Genomic DNA, 22,374 nt, shown 5'->3' with positions numbered 1-22,374 from the left:
CGACATGAGTTGGGATTACGGTTCATTGTTTACCTAGTTAGCCGAGTGTGCCAGAGAGCGCAGAATAACTGATGAATTTACAAAATGCTCAAAACCTGGTGAATATGGCCGTGTCAGTGAACATCAGCCCGGTGTGCGCTCTGAATTTATGAATGGACAATCTGACAGTACAGTTGCAGTCACCAACGCTCTGGATAACATAACAGCTCTGCTAGGGCGAGTGTTCAGTGAGCTGTTCTCTCTCCCTTAGATGTCTGGAAGTAGCTAGCAAGTTAGAGCTTGGGTGCTGTTAATACATTAAGATCAACCTTTAAAGGGATGGGCGGGGCTAAAGCTTAAGAGGGTGTGAATGATGCTGATTGGGTGTAGACAAAGGGCTCACATTTAGTCACTTTTGCGACCCCTTGAATTTTTACACTAGGTGGCTAAAACCATGATTTGGTAAAACAGAAAGGTACATTTATCCTCCTCATTCTTGTCATGAAAATGTCTGCCTGCCCCTGTACCCTTTTCGCTGAGTCCTGCTACTGTACTGAGCAAGCACACGCTCTCTCCTTACCCAGGAAAAAAAGTGGTTGTGATTGCATAACATCTTCAAATCCAATAGCGGAGGAAACACAGCGATCCTGTTGTCACAGTTAAGGAGGTTCTCAGCTTTCTGTACTTTTTTTTTGTAACCAACTCTCAATTTTGAGCTCAATAGCAACTATTTTACAACCAAAGACATTTGATATGGCATCGAGTTACAGTGTGCGAGAAATGAGCATTGGCCATTGCGATCGCATAGGCCTCACTGGGCCGTAGGCTACAACTGCAACGGTTTATGGAGATTACATTAACTTTTAGACTAATGCATGGCTACTAGTGGGTAGAACAGTATATTTAGAGTCATTTTAACAGTAACATTTAACAGCCTAATTGTCAACCCAAAATGCATGACAATCACTGGATTAGGTGGCACATTAGAATATTTTGAAATATTTTGAAACATGAATATATATAAATGTATTACTGAATACCATCTTAGTAGTCTATTACACTTTTTAATAAAGCACTGACTTAAGAAAAATTGGTGTGATCAAATTATGGACTGGTGCCACCAACTGAAAATGTTTGTCTGGAACCTTGCTTTCCCTGGCTCTCCTCCCTCTCTCCATGTCTCCCACACCTCCTTCCTGGGCACAAATGAATGAATCTAATTGGCAGGGGTGCGCTAGGGTGAGATATTTCCCCAAACAGAGACTGGCATTACCCAGCCCTGGGCTCCAACCACAGCCACCCCCACACAGAAGCAAGCTGAACCAGGCAGAAGCTATGAGTCATAGTCCTGCTTAAAACATCCCAGAGGAGTAATACCAGGATAGAAACCCACTGCACCTCTCACTACATCACCTCAACACTGACTGCACCAGCAGGCGGCACCAGCCTCCCACAGCAGGGACCCTAGCTCCCAGCTAAACTGGCAGAAAGTAAAGTGTGTGTGTGTGGTCTCTCCAGTTGTTTGTGAGACAGATTCACACAAACCTTGCTCTTAATCCAGCCTTCTACCAAAGTCAGGGATGGACAACTGGCGGCCCGCAGCCCCCCTTTTGAAAGCTCCTAGATCAACCCGGTTTCAACTGTATCGGGCAGATGGCAGAAAGTGTGGATGGCGTCGTGTGGGCGAGTGGCTCGCTGGTTTCAACGTTGTGAACAGAGTGCCCTGCGGTGGCGGTGGGGTTATGGTATGGGCAGGCATAAGCTACCGACAACGAACACAATTGCATTTTATCGATGACAATTTGAATGCAAAGGAGATGCCGTGAAGAGATCCTGAGGCCCATGGTCGCACCATTCATCAGTCAGCATTACCTCATGTTTTAACATGACAACACGTCGCAAGGATCACCCATTGAGCATGTTTGGGATGCTCTGGATCAACGTGTACAACAGCGTGTTCCAGATCCCGCCTAAATCCTGCAACTTAGTAAAGCCATTGAAGAGGAGTGGGACATTCCACAGGCCCCAATTGATTTTGTTAGTCAGTCTCATTTAGTACATATTTTCTTGATTCTATTTTCTTAAAACTGCACTGTTGGTTAATTAAGGGATTGTAAGTAAGCATTTCATAGTAAGGTCTACGCATGTTGTATACGGCGCACGTAAGAAATAAAATTGGATTAGATTTTATATTTAAAGTGATTGTATGGTTGGTGACGTATTTCTATACATTTTAATGTTTGTAGCTACTTTCTAAGTAAATAAATAGAAATGTCCTCTCACTGTCAACTGCGATTATTTTCAGCAAACTTAACATTTGTAAATATTTGAACAAGCATAAGATTCAACAACAGACAAACTGAACAAGTTCCACAGACATGTGACTAACAGAAATGGAATAATGGGACCCTGAAAAAAAGGGGGAGTGAAAATCAAAAGTAACAGTCAGTATCTGGTGTGGCCACCAGCTGCATTAAGTCCTGCAGTGTATCTCCTCCTCATGGACTGCACCAGATTTGCCAGTCCTCGCTGTGAGATGTTACCCCACTCTTCCACCAAGGCACCTGCAAGTTCCCTGACATTTCTGGGGGGGGAATGGCCCTAGCCTTCAGATCCAACAGGTCCCAGACGTGCTCAATGGGATTGAGATCCGGGCTCTTCGCTGGCCATTGCAGAACACTGACATTCATGTCTTGAAGGAAATCACACACAGAACGAGCAGTACGGCTGGTGGCATTGTCATGCTGGAGGGTCATGTCAGGATGAGCCTGCAGGAAGGGTACCACAAGGGAGGAGGATGTCTTCCCTGTAATGCACAGCATTGAGATTGCCTGCAATGGCAAACTCAGTCCAATGATGCTGTTGTGGCAAAATCCTGCACGGAGCTTTCACCGTGCACTGCCACTTTAAGAGTGCATCAGCAGTAAGGAAGGAGCAAATAAAGACAGCTCTTTCAGCTCTTTTGGGAGGGGCTCTTGGGTGGCGCGACTGTTTGATTGTGTGTGCTGTGCTGCAGAAGTTTTGTTTGTTTTCAGCGTGTGTAGTTTATAGAGTATTTAACTCAATCAATCATCGGTGTGATCGCTCTAGGTCGTGGTTGTTTTCGTTTGGGACCGCGCCCGTTATGGACCGCATGGATTGGTAGCAACCTTGTTGCGAAGCTTTAACATACAAACCAACAAACCATCGGACGGTCAGACAGTACACCGGCACGCCTGAAGACCACAGCTAAGATCTCTCTTGTTCTCTTTTTCTCTTTCTCTTCCCTCGTTCCAGTCCTTTACCCTGCAACAGACTCTCTATTTTTCCAATGCACTTCCCATTGACGTTTATTAGAGCTGGACTATTATTGCCCTGCCAGAAGTATTTGGGTGGACATTTTAGTTAAAAGGGGGGTTGCTTGCAAGTTGTGTATTGTTATGTGAACTGTATTGAGGTGAGGTGTATTAATGACATGTGGCTGAGAAGATTGTGGACATTTTTAAGGCATTTGTTGTGTCTATGAATAACCCCCACATTCATACCCTCTGCACTCATCCACTGGAAGATGATACAGATTATTGCAAATCCTCTGTTGATGACTGGGTTCGTTCTTGTATGAAGTTGCTGTTGAATTGCTCTGCCATTATTAGTATTAGTATTATTGTATGAGGTATTCTTGTTTGGGCTACCCCTGTGCTGTGATGTGGGTTTTATATGGTGTGTATTCTTTTTTTCTCTCCACTGGCTATCTGGTAAACAGGCTACACTCTAAGCAGTCTCTTCTGCTGATGTGTGTGGGTCTGGTAGTGGTACTCTCTCTATTCTACTATTTTCCTTTCGGCATGGTTAATACCTGCCTGGCGCCCAAACAAAATCTCTTTGCCCCTCTAATAAATACCGCTACACTGTGACACACTGCCTCAGAACATGTAGGACTCTCTACCTCCAAATCGATCCTGCTCTATAGTACAGGCCTAGGGGTAACGCTAATTCCATTGACGATAAACGCAAATCCGACGATCACCCCTGGTGAGACAAAACAGCAACCCTCAACTCGTCAGTGAAGAGCACTTTTTGTCCTGTCTGGTCCAGCAACGGTTGGTTTGTGCCCATAGGCGACTTTGTTGCCGGTGATGTAAAGGCAGGTCCTCACCAGACAACAGGCCTACAAGCTCTCATTCCAGCCTCTCTCAGCTTATTGAGGACATTCTGAGCACTCATGTTGGGATTATGCGTTCCTGGTGTAACTCGGCTGTTGCTGTCGCCATGCTGTACCTGTCCCGCAGGTGTGATGTTCCGATGTACCGATCCTGTGCAGATGTTGTTACATGTGGTCTGCCACTGCGAGGACTATCAGCTGTCCGCCCTGTCTCCCTGTAGCGCTGTCTTAGGCATCTCACAAGATAAACTTCTTGTTAATCCAACCACAGTGTCCGATTGCAAAAAGGCTTTACGGCGAAAGCGCAACCATGCGATTATGTTAGGACAGCGCCTAGCCACAAGAAACCATGCAGACATTTTCCAGCCAAAGAGAGGGCTCACAAAAGTCAGAAAAAGCGATTAAATGAATCACTAACCTTTGATGATCTTCATCTGGTGGCACTCTTCATTGTAACTGTATGGTCCAAGATGGCGTAGCAGTAAGTCGTCCTGTCGTGTCGTGTCCCTGTATATTTCGTTTATTTTTCGTTTTTTTACATAGCTATCCCTTTAAAAACATTTTGCTAAACCTAAGCTTCCAAATACGCTGGATCTTCACAACTAGCTATCTAGCTAAACCGCAACCCCGGATGATTACCCCTGGCTAGCGTTTCCACCCACTTAGCTTGAAGCTAGCCCGGCCTGCGCTACCACCGTAGCATACTCCTGAGCTACAATACCCGGGCCCACGACCGGTCTATCGATGTCACCGCATGAAGAGGAATAAACAGACTCACCCCATCGCGACATCCCCCAAAGGCTAACTCTCTAGCCCTCGCTATCTCCCTGCTTGCTAATTCGGCCTGCTAACTGCTAGCTTGTCCAGCTCCTCAATATGCCTTGTATACTGTTGTTCAGGTTAGTTATCATAGTTATCATATCATAGTTCACAATGGAGCCCCTAGTTCCACTCTTCATACCCCTGATAACTCCTTTGTCCCACCTCCCACACATGCGGTGACCTCACCCATTACTACCAGCATGTCCAGAGATACAACCTCTCTCATCATCACCCAGTGCCTGGGCTTACCTCCGCTGTACCCGCACCCCACCATACCCCTGTCTGCGCATTATGCCCTGAATATATTCTACCATGCCCAGAAACCTGCTCCTCTTATTCTCTGTCCCCAACGCTCTAGGCGACCAGTTTTGATAGCCTTTAGCCGCACCCTCATACTACTCCTTCTCTGTTCCGCGGGTGATGTGGAGGTAAACCCAGGCCCTGCATGTCCCCAGGCACCCTCATTTGTTGACTTCTCCGATCGAAAAAGCCTTGGTTTCATGCATGTCAACATCAGAAGCCTCCTCCCTAAGTTTGTCTTACTCACTGCTTTAGCACACTCTGCTAACCCTGATGTCCTTGCTGTGTCTGAATCCTGGCTCAGGAAGGCCACCAAAAATTCTGAGATTTCCATACCCAACTATAACATCTTCCGTCAAGATAGAACTGCCAAAGGGGGAGGAGTTGCAGTTTACTGCAGAGATAGCCTGCAAAGTAATGTCATACTTTCCAGGTCCATACCCAAACAGTTCGAACTACTAATTTTGAAAATTACTCTCTCCAGAAATAAGTCTCTCACGGTTGCCGCCTGCTACCGACCCCCCTCAGCTCCCAGCTGTGCCCTGGACACCATTTGTGAATTGATCGCCCCCCATCTAGCTTCAGAGTTTGTTCTGTTAGGTGACCTAAACTGGGATATGCTTAACACCCCACCAGTCCTACAATCTAAGCTAGATGCCCTCAATCTCACACAAATCATCAAGGAACCCACCAGGTACAACCCTAACTCTGTAAACAAGGGCACCCTCATAGACGTCATCCTGACCAACTGGCCCTCCAAATACACCTCCGCTGTCTTCAACCAGGATCTCAGCGATCACTGCCTCATTGCCTGTATCCGCTACGGAGCCGCAGTCAAACGACCACCCCTCATCACTGTCAAACGCTCCCTAAAACACTTCTGTGAGCAGGCCTTTCTAATCGACCTGGCCCGGGTATCCTGGAAGGACATTGACCTCATCCCGTCAGTTGAGGATGCCTGGTCATTCTTTAAAAGTAACTTCCTCACCATTTTAGATAAGCATGCTCCGTTCAAAAAATGCAGAACTAAGAACAGATACAGCCCTTGGTTCACCCCAGACCTGACTGCCCTCGACCAGCACAAAAACATCCTGTGGCGGACTGCAATAGCATCGAATAGTCCCCGTGATATGCAACTGTTCAGGGAAGTCCGGAACCAATACACGCAGTCAGTCAGGAAAGCTAAGGCCAGCTTCTTCAGGCAGAAGTTTGCATCCTGTAGCTCCAACTCCAAAAAGTTCTGGGACACTGTTAAGTCCATGGAGAACAAGAGCACCTCCTCCCAGCTGCCCACTGCACTGAGGCTAGGTAACACGGTCACCACTGATAAATCCATGATTATCGAAAACTTCAATAAGCATTTCTCAACGGCTGGCCATGCCTTCCACCTGGCTACTTCAACCTCGGCCAACAGCTCCGCCCCCCCCGCAGCTCCTCGCCCAAGCCTCTCCAGGTTCTCCTTTACCCAAATCCAGATAGCAGATGTTCTGAAAGAGCTGCAAAACCTGGACCCGTACAAATCAGCTGGGCTTGACAATCTGGACCCTCTATTTCTGAAACTATCTGCCACCATTGTCGCAACCCCTATTACCAGCCTGTTCAACCTCTCTTTCATCTCGTCTGAGATCCCCAAGGATTGGAAAGCTGCCGCAGTCATCCCCCTCTTCAAAGGGGGAGACACCCTGGACCCAAACTGTTACAGACCTATATCCATCCTGCCCTGCCTATCTAAGGTCTTCGAAAGCCAAGTCAACAAACAGGTCACTGACCATCTCGAATCCCACCGTACCTTCTCCGCTGTGCAATCTGGTTTCCGAGCCGGTCACGGGTGCACCTCAGCCACACTCAAGGTACTAAACGATATCATAACCGCCATCGATAAAAGACAGTACTGTGCAGCCGTCTTCATCGACCTTGCCAAGGCTTTCGACTCTGCCAATCACCATATTCTTATCGGCAGACTCAGTAGCCTCGGTTTTTCGGATGACTGCCTTGCCTGGTTCACCAATTACTTTGCAGACAGAGTTCAGTGTGTCAAATCGGAGGGCATGCTGTCCGGTCCTCTGGCAGTCTCTATGGGGGTGCCACAGGGTTCAATTCTCGGGCCGACTCTTTTCTCTGTGTATATCAATGATATTGCTCTTGCTGCGGGCGATTCCCTGATCCACCTCTACGCAGACGACACCATTCTATATACTTTCGGCCCGTCTTTGGACACTGTGCTATCTAACCTCCAAACAAGCTTCAATGCCATACAACACTCCTTCCGTGGCCTCCAACTGCTCTTAAACGCTAGTAAAACCAAATGCATGCTTTTCAACCGGTCGCTGCCTGCACCCGCATGCCCGACTAGAATCACAACCCTGGATGGTTCCGACCTAGAATATGTGGACGTCTATAAGTACCTAGGTGTCTGGCTAGACTGCAAACTCTCCTTCCAGACTCATATCAAACATATCCAATCGAAAATCAAATCAAGAGTCGGCTTTCTATTCCGCAACAAAGCCTCCTTCACTCACGCCGCCAAGCTTACCCTAGTAAAACTGACTATCCTACCGATCCTCGACTTCGGCGATGTCATCTACAAAATGGCTTCCAACACTCTACTCAGCAAACTGGATGCAGTCTATCACAGTGCCATCCGTTTTGTCACTAAAGCACCTTATACCACCCACCACTGCGACTTGTATGCTCTAGTCGGCTGGCCCTCGCTACATATTCGTCGCCAGACCCACTGGCTCCAGGTCATCTACAAGTCTATGCTAGGTAAAGCTCCGCCTTATCTCAGCTCACTGGTCACGATGGCAACACCCATCCGTAGCACGCGCTCCAGCAGGTGTATCTCACTGATCATCCCTAAAGCCAACACCTCATTTGGCCGCCTTTCGTTCCAGTACTCTGCTGCCTGTGACTGGAACGAATTGCAAAAATCGCTGAAGTTGGAGACTTTTATCTCCCTCACCAACTTCAAACATCAGCTATCTGAGCAGCTAACCGATCGCTGCAGCTGTACATAGTCTATTGGTAAATAGCCCACCCTTTTTCACCTACCTCATCCCCATACTGTTTTTATTTATTTACTTTTCTGCTCTTCTGCACACCAATATCTCTACCTGTACATGACCATCTGATCATTTATCACTCCAGTGTTAATCTGCAAAATTTTAATTATTTGCCTACCTCCTCATGCCTTTTGCACACATTGTATATAGACCCCCCCTTTGTTTTCTACTGTGTTATTGACTTGTTAATTGTTTACTCCATGTGTAACTCTTTGTTGTATGCTCACACTGCTATGCTTTATCTTGGCCAGGTCGCAGTTGCAAATGAGAACTTGTTCTCAACTAGCCTACCTGGTTAAATAAAGGTGAAATAAAAATTTAAAAAAATTAATAAAAAACTCCCAGGACTCCATGTTACACAATAAATGTTTGTTTTGTTCGATAATGTCCCTCTATGTCCAAAAACCTCCATTTTGTTGGTGCGTTTAGTTCAGTAATCCAAAGGCACAAAGCGCTCTCAACATCCAGACAAAAAGTCAAAAAAGTACAATAAAAGTTGGTAGAAACATGTCAAACGATGTTTAAAATCAAATCATGTTGTTTTTGTCATAAATAATACATTATATTTCAACCAGACAAAAGCTTTGTCAATAGAAAAGGAGAAACAAGAATGGCGCGCTCCCGATCGTGCGCTGGACTCAGGTCTGGAAATTTCCACTGTCCACTCATTGAAAGTGCTGTATCTCCCTAATTTTTCAGAGTACAAGCCTGAAACAATGCCTAAAGACTGGCCACATGCAGAAGAAGCCATAGAGATCGTGAACTGGGTCTTTGTATGGTGGATAGGCTTTCAATGGAAGAACAGCCTTTCAAAATAATAGTACTTCCTGGATGGATTTTTCTCAGGTTTTCACCTGCCATATGAGTTCTGTTTTTCTAAGACATTATTTTAACTGTTTTGGAAACTTGAGTGTTTTCTATCCAAATCTACCAATTATATGCATATCCTAGCTTCTGGGCCTGAGTAGCAGGCAGTTTAATTTGGGCACGCTTTTCATCCAAAATTCCGAATGCTGCCCACTACCCTAGTGAAGTTAACAACCGTTCCACAGGTGCATGTTCATTAATTGTTTATGGTTCATTGAACAAGCATGAGAAACCGTGTTTAAACCCTTTACAATGAATATTTGTGAAGTAATTTGGATTTTTATGAATTATCTTTGAGAGACAGGGTCCTGAAAGACAGGGTTTAGCTGCAGACCACTTGTGCAATACATTAGGAGAGAAAGCAGTCAGTTTCTTCCCTTCACCTGTAACATAACTTTACATTATGAAGCTTACCTTCGTTCCTCTGAACAGTTGAGCCAGTCACGTTTGTTTGTAAATAGCACAATGGGAGAGAGCAGGTGAGTTCAGCTGTGTACTGACAGGGGTTACATTTTATATAAGTCCAGTGTTTTTTTCCTTCATCAATAGAGTGATCAGGGACTTGCAACTATTCCTTCACAGAAAATACATTAGAGCAACACAGCCGGCGGAAAATAGCTTCTTTTTCATCAGATGACAACGGAAGCCCAAAGTTATTTGGCTGGCAGCCACACAAGTAAATGAGCTTATGATGAAAAAGCAAGGTCTTTTTTAGCAAAAATTATGCATGACCATGCTATTTCTAATATTTATCATGGAAAAAAAATGTTGCCTGATACATTTCATAATGTTTAGTTTAAAGTTCGTCTTGCATTTTACTGGAGAAAAGTGGTCTGGCTACACCAAGAAAAGTACTGGAGAAAAGTAGCTCCACATCAGTCAAAGCGCTATCTGCTGTTAGAATGCCCGTTTGTGTATGAATTGTCATCCTAGTGAAGTGCAACTGAAGCACAACATGTGTGATGCTGAGCAGAAATGACAAAAAATATAAAAAAATTGAAAGGAGGAAAAATATTTTTTCTTTACTGCATCATTCTGCATTAACTAGAAAGTTAAACTTACGCATCACGTTATCTAAGTAAGTGGCTGAATTAACAAGGTGAAGGAGCATCATATTGTGTTAACTTCCTGCCGTGTTTCAGGAGTCATAAGCCCTTTGGATGAGTTCTGTATAGCTGCCACTGCTAGTTTCATGGCCATGGACCCAAAATATCAATGTTTTGTTCCCCGAGCCACCTTATGGCAAGGTGCTCCATCATGCTGGAAAAGGCATTGTTGGTCACCAAACTGTTCCTGGATGGTTGGGAGAAGTTGCTCTCGGAGGATGTGTTTGTACCATTCTTTATTCATGGCTGTGTTCTTAGGCAAAATTCTGAGTGAGCCCACTCCCTTGGCTGAGAAGCAACCCCACACATGAATGGTCTCAGGATGCTTTACTGTTGGCATGACACAGGACTGATGGTAGCGCTCACCTCGTCTTCTCCGGGACAAGCTTTTTTCCCCAGACGCCCCAAACAATCGGAAAGGGGATTCAGAAAAAATGACTTTACCCCAGTCCTCAGCAGTCCAATCCCTGTACCTTTTTCAGAATATCAGTCTGTCCCTGATGTTTTTCCTGGAGAGAAGTGGCTTCTGTGCTGCCCTTCTTGACACCAGTCCATCCTCCAAAAAGTCTTCACCTCACTGTGCGTGCAGATGCACTCACACCTGCCTGCTGCCATTCCTGAGCAAGCTCTGTACTACTGGTGCCCGCAGTTGAATCAACATTAGGTGACGGTCCTGGCGCTTGCCAGATTTTCTTGGGCGCCCTTCTTCACAACAATTGAGCCGCTCTCCTTGAAGTTCTAGATGATTTCATAAATGGTTGATTTAGGTGCAATCTTACTGGCAGCAATGTCCTTGCCTGTAAAGCTCTTTTTGTGCAAAGCAATGATGACGGCACGTGTTTCCTTGCAGGTAACCATGGTAGACAGAGGAAGAACAATGATTCCAAGCAACACCTTCCTTTTGAAGCTCCCAGTCTGTTATTCGAACTCAATCAGCATGACAGAGTGATCTCCAGCCCTGTCCTCATCAACACTCACACATGTGTTAACGAGAGAGTCACTGACATGTCAGCTGGTCCTTTTGTGGCAGGGCTGAAATGCAGTGGAAATGTTCTTTTGGGATTCAGTTCATTTGCATGGCAAATAGGGACTTTGCAATTAATTGCAATTCATCTGATCACTCTTCATAACATTCTGGAGTATATGCAAATTGCCATCATACAAACTGAGGCAGCAGACTTCACGAAAATGTATATTTGTGTCATTCTCAAAACTTTTGGCCACGACTGTGTGTGTGTGTATATTTTATATATATACACACACATGTATAACTTTGAGCTGGATTGCCTGTCTTTGCAATTCTTTATTTAGTTTGGGCTCGTTAGCATATTTAGCTAGCAGCCACCATGGAAATATGCTATTGTGTATTAAACCATTTATACCGTAAATCCCTGGATGAGAGAAGGACGGTAAGGAAGACATGAAAATCTGGATACCGCCCAACCCTGGTGTGTGTGCTGGCTAGCCAGGGTTTAACATATTTTTATGTTTGTGTGTCTGTCTGCATCTAGTTAAGTAGCGCAGCAGTTACTGTTAAAATGGTTAACAGTTCATCCAGACAGACAAGAAGATTTCTGTAAGACTGAGAACAGAAAAAGAAATGGCACTTCAAATGCCACCAATTTCACACAACCATGTAAAACTAGATGCCAGTATTACTTGTATAACACCACAGAAAAGCTACATCAAAAAGAAGGCCATTGTAACAAGTAACCTAGTTGCTGAAAAATAATTTAAGTTCAATTTCAAGCTCAAACAGAGGAATTTATTAATATAAAAACAGAAAGGAGAGTATTTTCTATTCCAGATCTGATACTGCTCTCACAGTGGCTTTCGCAGTGTTTTATGCCATCAATCTCTAGGGGCTCTGAGGTAAATGCTTCCAATTTCCTTCTCTGTTAAAGTTAGCTATAGAGTCCGTTAAAAATAGGCTAAATAAACAATTAATATCACTGAAGGCGTTTTAGCAACAAGGCCCCATAAGGGATCTATTTATTTAGGAGAATTAATAAAAAGCGTGCTTCGGCTCCTTTGTCCCGGAGTAAATGCTACTGCATTCTGTCGACAGCAGCAGTTCCTAAAGGAGCGCTTGAGAGAGGGTGTGTGTGTGTGTGTCTGTTTCCTGTGACCTTGTCTCTATGGAACTATGTGTGTGTGGCAGAGGCACGTCATTTTGGCCCCAATTGTTTCTCAACCATTTTTACGGGGCCCAACACCTCCAGCACCTTAATTAGCTAGTTTGTGATCCATCCTGTCCCAGCTGTAAACCTATTCTCTCTAATACCCACTACTACCATATCCACAGAGACGACAGGAAGTGGAGGGGTTAAATAGCTGAGGAGTGGGGGGGTCTGGGAAGCCATTACCCTCTTTGTGTATGGGTGTTTTATAGGGTGCTTTTAAAGGATGTACGTCTGTTATTTTGTCTTGCTACTGAATAAAACGACATGATCAATTCCAAGATAAAATCCTTGTGTTTGTAGGTGAGTGCACTTGACTGGACTACCTTAATGGGTCTTTTGGTCAAATAAACACCCTCCACTAAAAGACTAACTCTGATAACCAGCTTCACAAGCTTTGTGGCCCCTTCGCTCCCTAAGAGAGCTGCTCACCTCTCTGACACCATACGTCTTTTTACAGATCACCCAGCTGTGCTAATCAGAGACGGGGTCTCCCAGGGCCCAGCGCAGGGTTCCGAGGTCAGCGTTAATCAGACAGCAGCGTGGGGCTGTGTCCCGCTTCGGCGAATCACAGGGGTTTAGGCTGCACCGCTCACACGTCAGTCATCAAAACACAACAGCTGGTGATCGCTCACCTCTTCTCTTAGTGTGTGTGTGTGTACCCACAGCTGTGTGAGTTAAACTGCATGTGTGTACCAGTGTGTGTCTGGTACACTCCTCACGGGACTCACTCTAGTGTGTGTGTGTGTGTGTGTGTGTGTGTGTGTGTGTGTGTGTGTGTGTGTGTGTTTGTGTGTCAGTCGATGATTGAGTTAAATACAAAGAGCCTCTAGGGAGCAGAATAGAAGCCTCTCTCCATTTGTCTCTACGCCTAATGCTTTCAACAAAAACAGTGGGGATTAAGGTAAGGCACGCTAGCTTCCACACAGGTCACGGTGACATGTAAACTGCATCAAGTGGTGCGGGAGACCAATAGAAGAACAACTAAAAAGGTTAGTTAGCTAGTCTCATGCTTGATTTTGATGCATGCTGGTGCAGAATGAAAGAGAATATGATACACATTGAGTATTGTACATTGCTATATGAAACATACTAACCGACACCCGCATGAGCAATCAACCGTCCTTGGTGATTTTATAAGATGTTTTTGTGGTGATCTGCCTTCAGGGCAGAAAGCTGTAGAAATCTGTCTGACAGCTGGATGTTATTGTGAAGTTTACCATAGAGAGTTTTTAGGAAACCAAGATTTCAATAATAACATCTGCTTCCTAAAACTAGGAGCAAGGCCATCCAGTGTTGTCAGCCTCATTGAGGCTGCATTGCAAATGGCACCTTATTCCGTATATAGTGCACTTCTTGGTCAAAGGTAGTAGGGACTAGGAGACGCAGACTGAGTGTTAGCCATCCTTTGCATTTTCCTTGAATGTCCAAAGGATTTGGGTCAAAACAGCAGTTTGCCATGCTACAAAATGTTGTTTCCTGCTTAATACCTATTATAATATGCACATCACGATCTTATGTCTTTCCACGGAGATAGCAGTCTTAAAATCTCCACATTCTAAGGCGTCAGATAATCTTCAGAGTAAGCATTCCTTTCTACTGCAACGAGCAGAGGCTCAGTTCAGCTCCCGCCCACAGACGCAGACCAACAGTCCCCTGTGTCGCTCTCATACACAGACACAGTCCCACACAGACACACACCTCTAAACAGTGTGAAAGCCAAGTATGAATGTTCCCGGGTTAAAACTGGGTACTGTGAAGTTGTGAAGAAAAATTCACAAGTGCCTGTGAGAATCAGCTTTGTACACACAATTGACTGCGGTAATTAGGGACAAAACAGCACAGAAAGGTTGTCTGGCTGGGAGTGCCTCCTAATGTACTGCTGCCCCTGAAGAGAGGTGAGTCACCAGCAATACAAATGGCCCTCTCTGGAGTAGAGAGACTGGAGACCGCCATCTGAATGACAGATACAAAGAGCACAGGAAAGACGATGAGAGGAGAGAGATGAGAGAAGTGCAGTGAGTGGGGTGAGAGGAGCGGGAGAAAATGCGAGAGCAGGAGAGAGAGCGAGAGAGAATGAGAGATACAGTATGTAGACGATTGTCATTCTGTAGCCCGACGGACGTCCCATGACCATTCATTCCCTATCGTATATAACTTGAAACCATCCTCCATGTACATTATGTTGTTCATTTATTCGCCATTCTTTATTTCTCTTATTTTGATTTATTAAAATGTAAATCGATCGAAGACAATAAAACAGCAGTGTTTTACCTGTGTAGATGATTATTTGTACTATTATTACTACTCAAATGAACTGTATTTCATTCTTTTTAATGAGAATACCCCCTAAAATTAAAAAAATACCCGCTTCAAAAAATATGAGCATAAAAATGGTCTTCCTCTATAGAAGTAGGTCCTGCCTCTCGCTACATAGTAGAAAGCAGATGATTCAGTCAACGCTCCTGTCGGTCCCAGACTATGGCCACGTCGTCTATATGAACGCAGCTGCCACTTCATTAAAGCCGTTAGATGTAGTTTATCATAGAGCTTTGCACTTTATTACGGGCGACAATGTTAGTGGTCATCACTGCAGTCTCTACCAGAAAGTTGGTTGGCCCTCTTTGATGTCACGTAGGTTACGTCACACAATACATTGCTATGTTTTCATTTATAAAGCCCTTTTACACAAAGTCCCACTGTACCTAGCAGCATTACTACACTTTAGACATAATGTTACCACACCCCATCTCGGGGATGGCTAACTCTGGACATTCCTTTGGTCTCTACTGAGTTCGGTAAATCAGATTTTAGTTCTTGCACCTTATTTGTGGAACAATCTTCAAAATGTTCTTAAATGTGATGTTCTGGGTCCTCGAGGTGAAATCAGAAAGCTGATTGAGGACCTTTTTACTGATGAATGTTTTTTAGGACCGTGTTTCTCTTTCTTCTTGCATTTTCTATTTTCTGTAATTTATGTCATTCAGGGCTCATCTGTAAAAGAGACCTAGCTGAAGTAAATCAAACCCTCTTTTCCACACCCTGGTGTTATTACACAACATTTCATCCCTCGCGAGTGTTTAGAAGAAAAAAAACAGCGAGACCAAACGGTGGCAGTGGGCACCACCTGGGAACCGTGCCGGGGCGTGTGGCTAGCAGCAGCAATCCGCTCTGAACACACCGCCGAATGGCTGTATGGATGCTGTAGCCTTGCCACCTACCTGCCTTCTTCCACTGCCTAGCTACCTCTGTGTATGGGGCCATTTACATCAAGGACAAACACACTGGAGTGCTCACACATGGTCACACTCGCACGGCTCGGATGTGGTTATGGCTGTAAATCAATAAGCGACAAAGAGAGAGAGAGAAAGTGAGGCGGCAGCGGAACAGTTCCCTGGGTGATACGCTCAACGCCGGCCGCCACAGGGTGGACGTGTAAAAAGGCTGTGTCTGGCTACGGTACAGTGCAGAGAGAGAATATTCATCATTCACACACTAATTCTGAAGAGATGGAACAGAGGGGAAAAGTGGGACGGCGCGACTAACTTACACACAGGGGACTCCACTGTGACTAAACCCGTGTGTATTCATGTGTGTGGCCAATTCAACACACACACACACACACAGAACTACTACACTCCAAAAACCTAAAAATACACACGCCTAACCCGTTCTCTCCTGGGGACGTGGTACAGACACACACAGTGAATGTAAACAGTGGAAAGGAGAATTCATGTACCTGAATGCCGTCCAACAATTTGCTCATGCACCAGAAACTGTCAGCCTCGATGTTTCGCAAAGCCGCCTCCTGCAAGCTGGACACGTCAAAGTTCTCCACCTCCTCCTCTGTAGAGAGAGAGAGAGAGAGAGAGAGAGAGAATTAGGTCTACCAGCATTACAGCAGGGCCTTGCATTAAAACAGAAGAAAAAAAGAGGGATGGAGAGATGTTCTTGAGAGCCCGAGGAGTCCTTGATGAAGTGTGGTGGTACAGAATGTCCAGAATCAGAGCTTCGTAGAGAGCCTCTAGAACAGCACCTGTTAACACCACGTCGATTCACACGCCACACTCATTCGCACATACATTACTTACATTGTGCAGACTGCTTGTTCTTACTACATCTTCAACCACAGCCATTCAGCTACATCTACTCTCCACACACATTCAAACATACAGCACTAATCTATATTCTCGTGCCATCTTACTCTTTCAGTATGTTTGCTGCACATAGACCTATCACTTAAACCATGCATTTTATCTTGGGAGATTGTAGATGGCTATCAAAAGCCCCATGATATGCAGTACAGATTATGAAGCCCATTCATGGGTTAAGTGTATGAATGACAGTTGGAACCATTTACCCCTCCACTATGAAATCGACTATGGATCAGTCACTGTCCGTTCGTTTGTACAGACTAGGGTTGAATGGCTGGAATCCGGTTAGCGAGATGTATGCTCAAAACCACTCCCTTTTCCCGGGATAAATAAGTGAGAAACCAGTCAAATGACAATAAATGATTTATATGAAGAGCATAGCGTGAAATGGAAATGTTAAATTATACGTGGTGTCTAAATCTGGCGTTGCTACGGCCTCTGTGCGATGAATCAAGGCTCAGGGTGGGGACAGACAGCCCATCTCAGTATGGGGCGCAGTTCACAATGCATGTAGACCTATCATCTCATCATGGGAACTTTTTGTCTTGTGACGGGGAGGCCTACATATGCTGCAGTGATACAAAGACTGAATGCGCGTCTAATTCACCAATCTCCATCCGGCTTTCGAGGATCCCCTTGTTTTTAAACAGCCTATCACTCGAATACCGTTGCTTAAATCAGTGCATGCGTGAGCACTCTCTCGCAGTCTCTCTCCAACTCCATGCAAATTGCATCCAGAATAGAAAATCCTGTTCAAGATTGATATATAGATGTCCTAGCCTACCTCTTCCAGGTATTACATTCAACGCAGAATTAGCCTTATATTTAGCTAATTATTGATGGGTTATGCATAATAAGCTTCTAACTTATAGCCTCTGTCTCATGTGCAATACACAAGCACCTGTGCTCCGCTGGCCTCTTTGAAATAGACTCCTTAGTCCCACGCAGGAAAAGCTTTTAGTTTTGTTGCTTTTCTTATACCAATAGACTATTGGGGCTCCCAAGTGGTGCAGCGGCCTAAGTTACTGCATCTCAGTGCTAGAGGCGTCACTACAACCTGGAAATGAACCAGGGTCTGTATCACAAACGGCCGTGATCGGTAGTCCCATAGGTAGGCACACAATTGGCCCAGCGTCGTCCGGGTTAGGGTTTGGCTGGGGTCGGCAGTCACTGTAAATGAGAATTTGTGCTTAAGGATAGGGGGCAGCATTTTCACTTTGGATAAATTGAGTGCCCATAGCGAACTGCCTCCTACTCTGTCCCAGATGCTAACATATGCATATTATTATTACTATTGGAGAGAAAACACTCTGAAGTTTCTAGGACTGTTTGAATGATGTCTGTGAGTATAACAGAACTCATAGGGCAGGCAAACTTCCAAACAGGGAGTGGAAATTCTGGGGCTGGTTGATTTTCAACTCATCGTCTATTCACATCCCAGTAAGATATGGATCTGTACGCACTTCCTACGCCTTCCACTAGATGTCATCAGTCAGTAGAACCTGGAATGAAGCCTCTACTGTGATGTGGGACCGGATGGGAGGGGAATGAGTCACTGGTCTGGCAAAATGCCAGTTCCTGGTGGCACACATTACTCATGATATCACCTTGCGTTCCATGGCTCTGTAGACAAAAACGAATGCTCCGGTTAGAAATTTATTGGATATATGATAATAACATCCTGAAGATTGATTCTCTACTTAGTTTGACCAGTTTATTCAACCTGGAATAAAACTTTTTGAAGTTTGTCCGAGTTCGCCAGGACCAGCGCCAACTTTTGGACATGTGAACTAAACGTGCTAGCAAAGGTAGGTAATTGGACACTAGTAATGGACATTATCGAACAAAACAACGATTTATTGCGGAACTATGTTTCCTTGCAATGCATTCTGATGAAAGATCAAAGGTAAGGGAATATCTATGATGTAATTTCGTCTTTCTGTTGAGTCAAACATGGAGGAGAAATATTGTTACGTCTGAGCGCCGTCTCAGATTATTGCATTGTGTGCTTTTTTCGTAAAGTTTAAAAAAAAATCTGACACAGCGGTTGCATTAAGAACCAGGGTATCTTTAATTATATGTAAAACATGTATCTTTCGTCAAAAAGTTTATGATGAGTATTTCTGTTATCTGACGTAGCTCTCTGTAATTACTCCGGATATTTTGGAGGCATTTCTGAACATGGCGACAATGTAAACCGTGATTTGTGGAAATAAATATGCATATTATCGAACAAAACATAAATATATTGTGTAACAATGTCCTATGAGTGTCATCTGATAAAGATTATCAAAGGTTAGTGATTAATTGTATCTTTAATTCTGCTTTTGTGAACATCTTTGGCTGGGAAAAATGGCTGCGTGTTTTTTGGGATTTGGTGGTGATATAACATAAATATGTGGTTTTCACTGTAAAACTTTTTTTATTTTATTTTTAAATTGGACACGGTGGGTACATTAACAAGACGTTTATCTTTCATTTGCTGTATTGGACTTGTTAATGTGTGAAAGTTAAATATTTCTAATGTGGGGGGGGGGTCCGTTAGCAGAACATGTGTCCTAGACAGGTTAACTGACTTGCCTAGTTAAATAAAAGGTGAAATAAAATATTTGAAGAGGGACGCAAGCGCTTTGATGAATGTTAAATACAGCAGCCGATAGATCTCACGGGTAGTTTGAAAGAAGAGCCGACACGCGATGGCGGTAGGCTACAACAGTTATTTTTTCAGACCCATAACCAATGACACGATCATTTGGGCTTTTTGGGGTAATGAAATGTTAATGTAGGGCTCACAAATTGTATGTAATATATGTCTCATCAGGTTCGGCTAGCATCAGGATGGAATTTTAATGCTGATCAAAGCTCTAATCAAATCCAGACATATTTATATGCCTTATAATGCTTTGAATAACACTTCCGGTTTTGGTGGGAAATACCGGGTTACCCGGGAGCAAAGTAATTTATTCTCAGGATGGAACATTAGTAAAATACTTGGATGAATGAGTCTGGCCATAGAGATCAAACATTTACACAACTACACTGATTGGCGCTATAGTAATCAACGGAAATTCCAAAAGTTTGAACAAGCCTACCTCCTGTCCCATTTGTGTTACAGTCATGGACATTTTGTACAAATGTAAATATGAGCAACACGTTTCTGATAAGGACCAATAAGCTTGGCCCATTATATACAGCGATTGAAAAAATGAAAAAAAAGACTTAACCGTTTTTTCTCTCTCACTCTCATTGATCCACACAACATAAAATGGGGGTTGGGGTCTTCATAATTCGTTGCCTTGTTAACCATACATCCTTCAATTACTTCTATATGTCCGTCGTGTGTGCACCTGGGTTCATTTAGACCCGGTGTAATATCATCTGTTATCACACTGATGGGTGCCATACGGGATCATTAACGTATAATCAGATTGACGAGGCGTGGGGAACATGAGTGTATGACAGATACAGGGTGTGGGCTGTGCGTGTGCTCAGTGGCTACTCTGACAGGTAACACCAGAGGAGGTGAGCAGCAGGCAAGCCCTCGGGTAAATACGGAGAGGAGAGAAGAGAAACTGCTGAAGACGGGCACTAATGGACAGGGAGAAGGGATGGCTGGATGGATAGACTGTTCAAAGACAGGAGAGCCTTTTTCAGGAGCCCTTAATACGGTAGTCACCAAAAATGTCTGTAGAAAAGCCAACAATAAAGCCTTGCACTTGATTCAGAAGCCCTCCACCCCGGGTGCATTTTGAACCATTTCATTTGTCTGCAGGGACAAACTCCGCCTACCTGGCAGACCAGGAAAGCTAAATGCGCTTCTCCCTACATACACTCGCGCTACAACCAGCACTGCAGTTGCAATGAATGAAGTAGCCAAGGATATCGACATGTTGCGTTTTTATTATTAGCAGCTAGTCGTGTACATTTTAATATCGCAGAATATTTCACTTTTTCTGCTCATAGGAACAACATCAATTCGTGCATGAGGCAGAAATAATGTGGTGCGACTCTAGTTTCACCATCAGGTGGAAGGAAGACTGTGTCCCCCCTCTCTCTGGTCAGGCTCACCAGAGGAAAGGACAGGGACAGTGAGAGGCAGACAGTCTGCTGCTCTCTCCTTTTCTCCGCTGAGATTGACCATCAGATGCAGGTACCATCAGTAAAATTTAAAAAAGCTTAGTATTTCAATTTATGTTCAGCTGTGCCTAGCAAGTGACAACAGATCTATTTTATCAAAGCACGAGTTTAGAATTATAATATGATCTGAGAAGAACGATATTGGCAGGCCAATCATAGCCAATATGCTGTGAAAATGTATTAGGCCTAATGCACAAACCTCATTCCTACATAACTATTTTTATTAGGTTAATGTTGCATTAAGTTAAATGTTGCAGGCTTACATCTTAAGTCATGTTTAATCTGAGCGGTAGATCTCGACTTGCTTTTTGACTCCGAAAGTGATATTGATTTAGAAAGGGTTGGTGACCACTGACTTAATACAATTAGACCCTCCCCAGGTCTAAACTGCCAGTTTAACACTGTTTTGTTCAATTGAGGTGAGGGTTGGGGAGATACTTGTGTAGATCTGCTAGGAGTGTACAAGTATCTTGCGGGTAAGGGGGTTGATGTGGAATTGGGGCTAACTCAGAGTATGCATTAACAAGGGCACAAGAAAGAAGGCGCTGTGTATCTATTCCTCTAATGTCTGTACTACATGTTCCACAAATCAACAGCTCCCCCTGTGGTCACTGTATGAACTGAAGCCTGCTCTGAAGTGATAGAACAATGTTATAGAAGTGAATTTCCCTTGGGAGGGAAGCACAACAAATGATCTTTTCTTTATTATATGGGGAGATCTGAGTCACCTACACAGTGTTCTCTCTCAGCCAGTGTTCTCGGCTATATTTAGCCACACACTTACTCTCCCCGGCATACTGTTTACAAAGACAAGTCACTGGGGCCACCAGACAGTTTCTGACGTCATCAGTAGTAGACGCCACAAAGCTACGAGTTCCATTTCTATGAGTCGTCGTGACACGCACAAACCCAGGGGGGTAGGTCAGTAATAATAAGAGCCTTTTGCGGAGAGGAAGAACGTGTCAGTAAGAGTGTGTTACGGGCATGATGATTATGGCTCATGGTTCCCCCGAAAAAAAGAAGAGTTATAGGTGAGCAGTCAGACTATGTGGGTTAAATAGGCAGAGTGAAAAGTCCCATGGTGTACTGTTCCTAGCGCCGCACAAACACACACTCTCTCCCTCTCGCTCTCTAAGGGTAGGACCAGGCCATCTGTCCAACCGTATTGTCAGGAGAGAGGGCCTGTGGCCATTCAGCCTCTATAGAGGCAAGGTGACATGAAGCATCACACAAACGCAAAGAGAGAGAGAGGTGACACAGCCACTGAGCATCACACTGACTGGACACAGGAACCAAAGAAAGGATGGAGAGCAGAAGACCAGAGAGCAGGGATACAGGGATACAAGGTGAAGCCCAGGACATGGGAGGGTGAGATAAAGGTGTTTGACCATTAATAGCGGGCTACAGGCATATGGAGACACACTAGTACACCCAAATGCACTAGGGCTGAAACCCAATTAGTCGACCAGTTGATAGGCTGTTGGTCGATGGAGATTTCGAGCAGTAGCACCAAAAAACTGAAATAATAATAATTTGTCGTGGAGTAGCCTACAAGACACCTGTCTGATTGGCACCTGTCTGAGAGGACTGATCCACTGTGGAGGCTGTTGGCACAGTCCAACAATC

The 22,374-nt window shown here is 44.5% G+C and overlaps 1 protein-coding gene across 1 annotated transcript in view; it reads right to left on the bottom strand.

Annotated features, from left to right (window-relative positions):
• The window catches only part of LOC109864391 (TBC1 domain family member 22B-like), a 170,981-nt gene that overhangs the window by 77,163 nt on the left and 71,444 nt on the right, over positions 1-22,374 (bottom strand). Inside the window, exon 11 of the mRNA XM_031798280.1 lies at positions 16,077-16,303. Coding sequence (XP_031654140.1) covers positions 16,077-16,303 — 227 coding nt within the window. The remainder of the gene's footprint in view (positions 1-16,076; positions 16,304-22,374) is intronic.

This window comes from Oncorhynchus kisutch, linkage group LG19 (assembly GCF_002021735.2).
Source record: "Oncorhynchus kisutch isolate 150728-3 linkage group LG19, Okis_V2, whole genome shotgun sequence".
Classification (NCBI taxonomy): Eukaryota; Metazoa; Chordata; class Actinopteri; order Salmoniformes; family Salmonidae; genus Oncorhynchus; species Oncorhynchus kisutch.
This window is presented reverse-complemented; position numbering and strand designations above follow the sequence as displayed.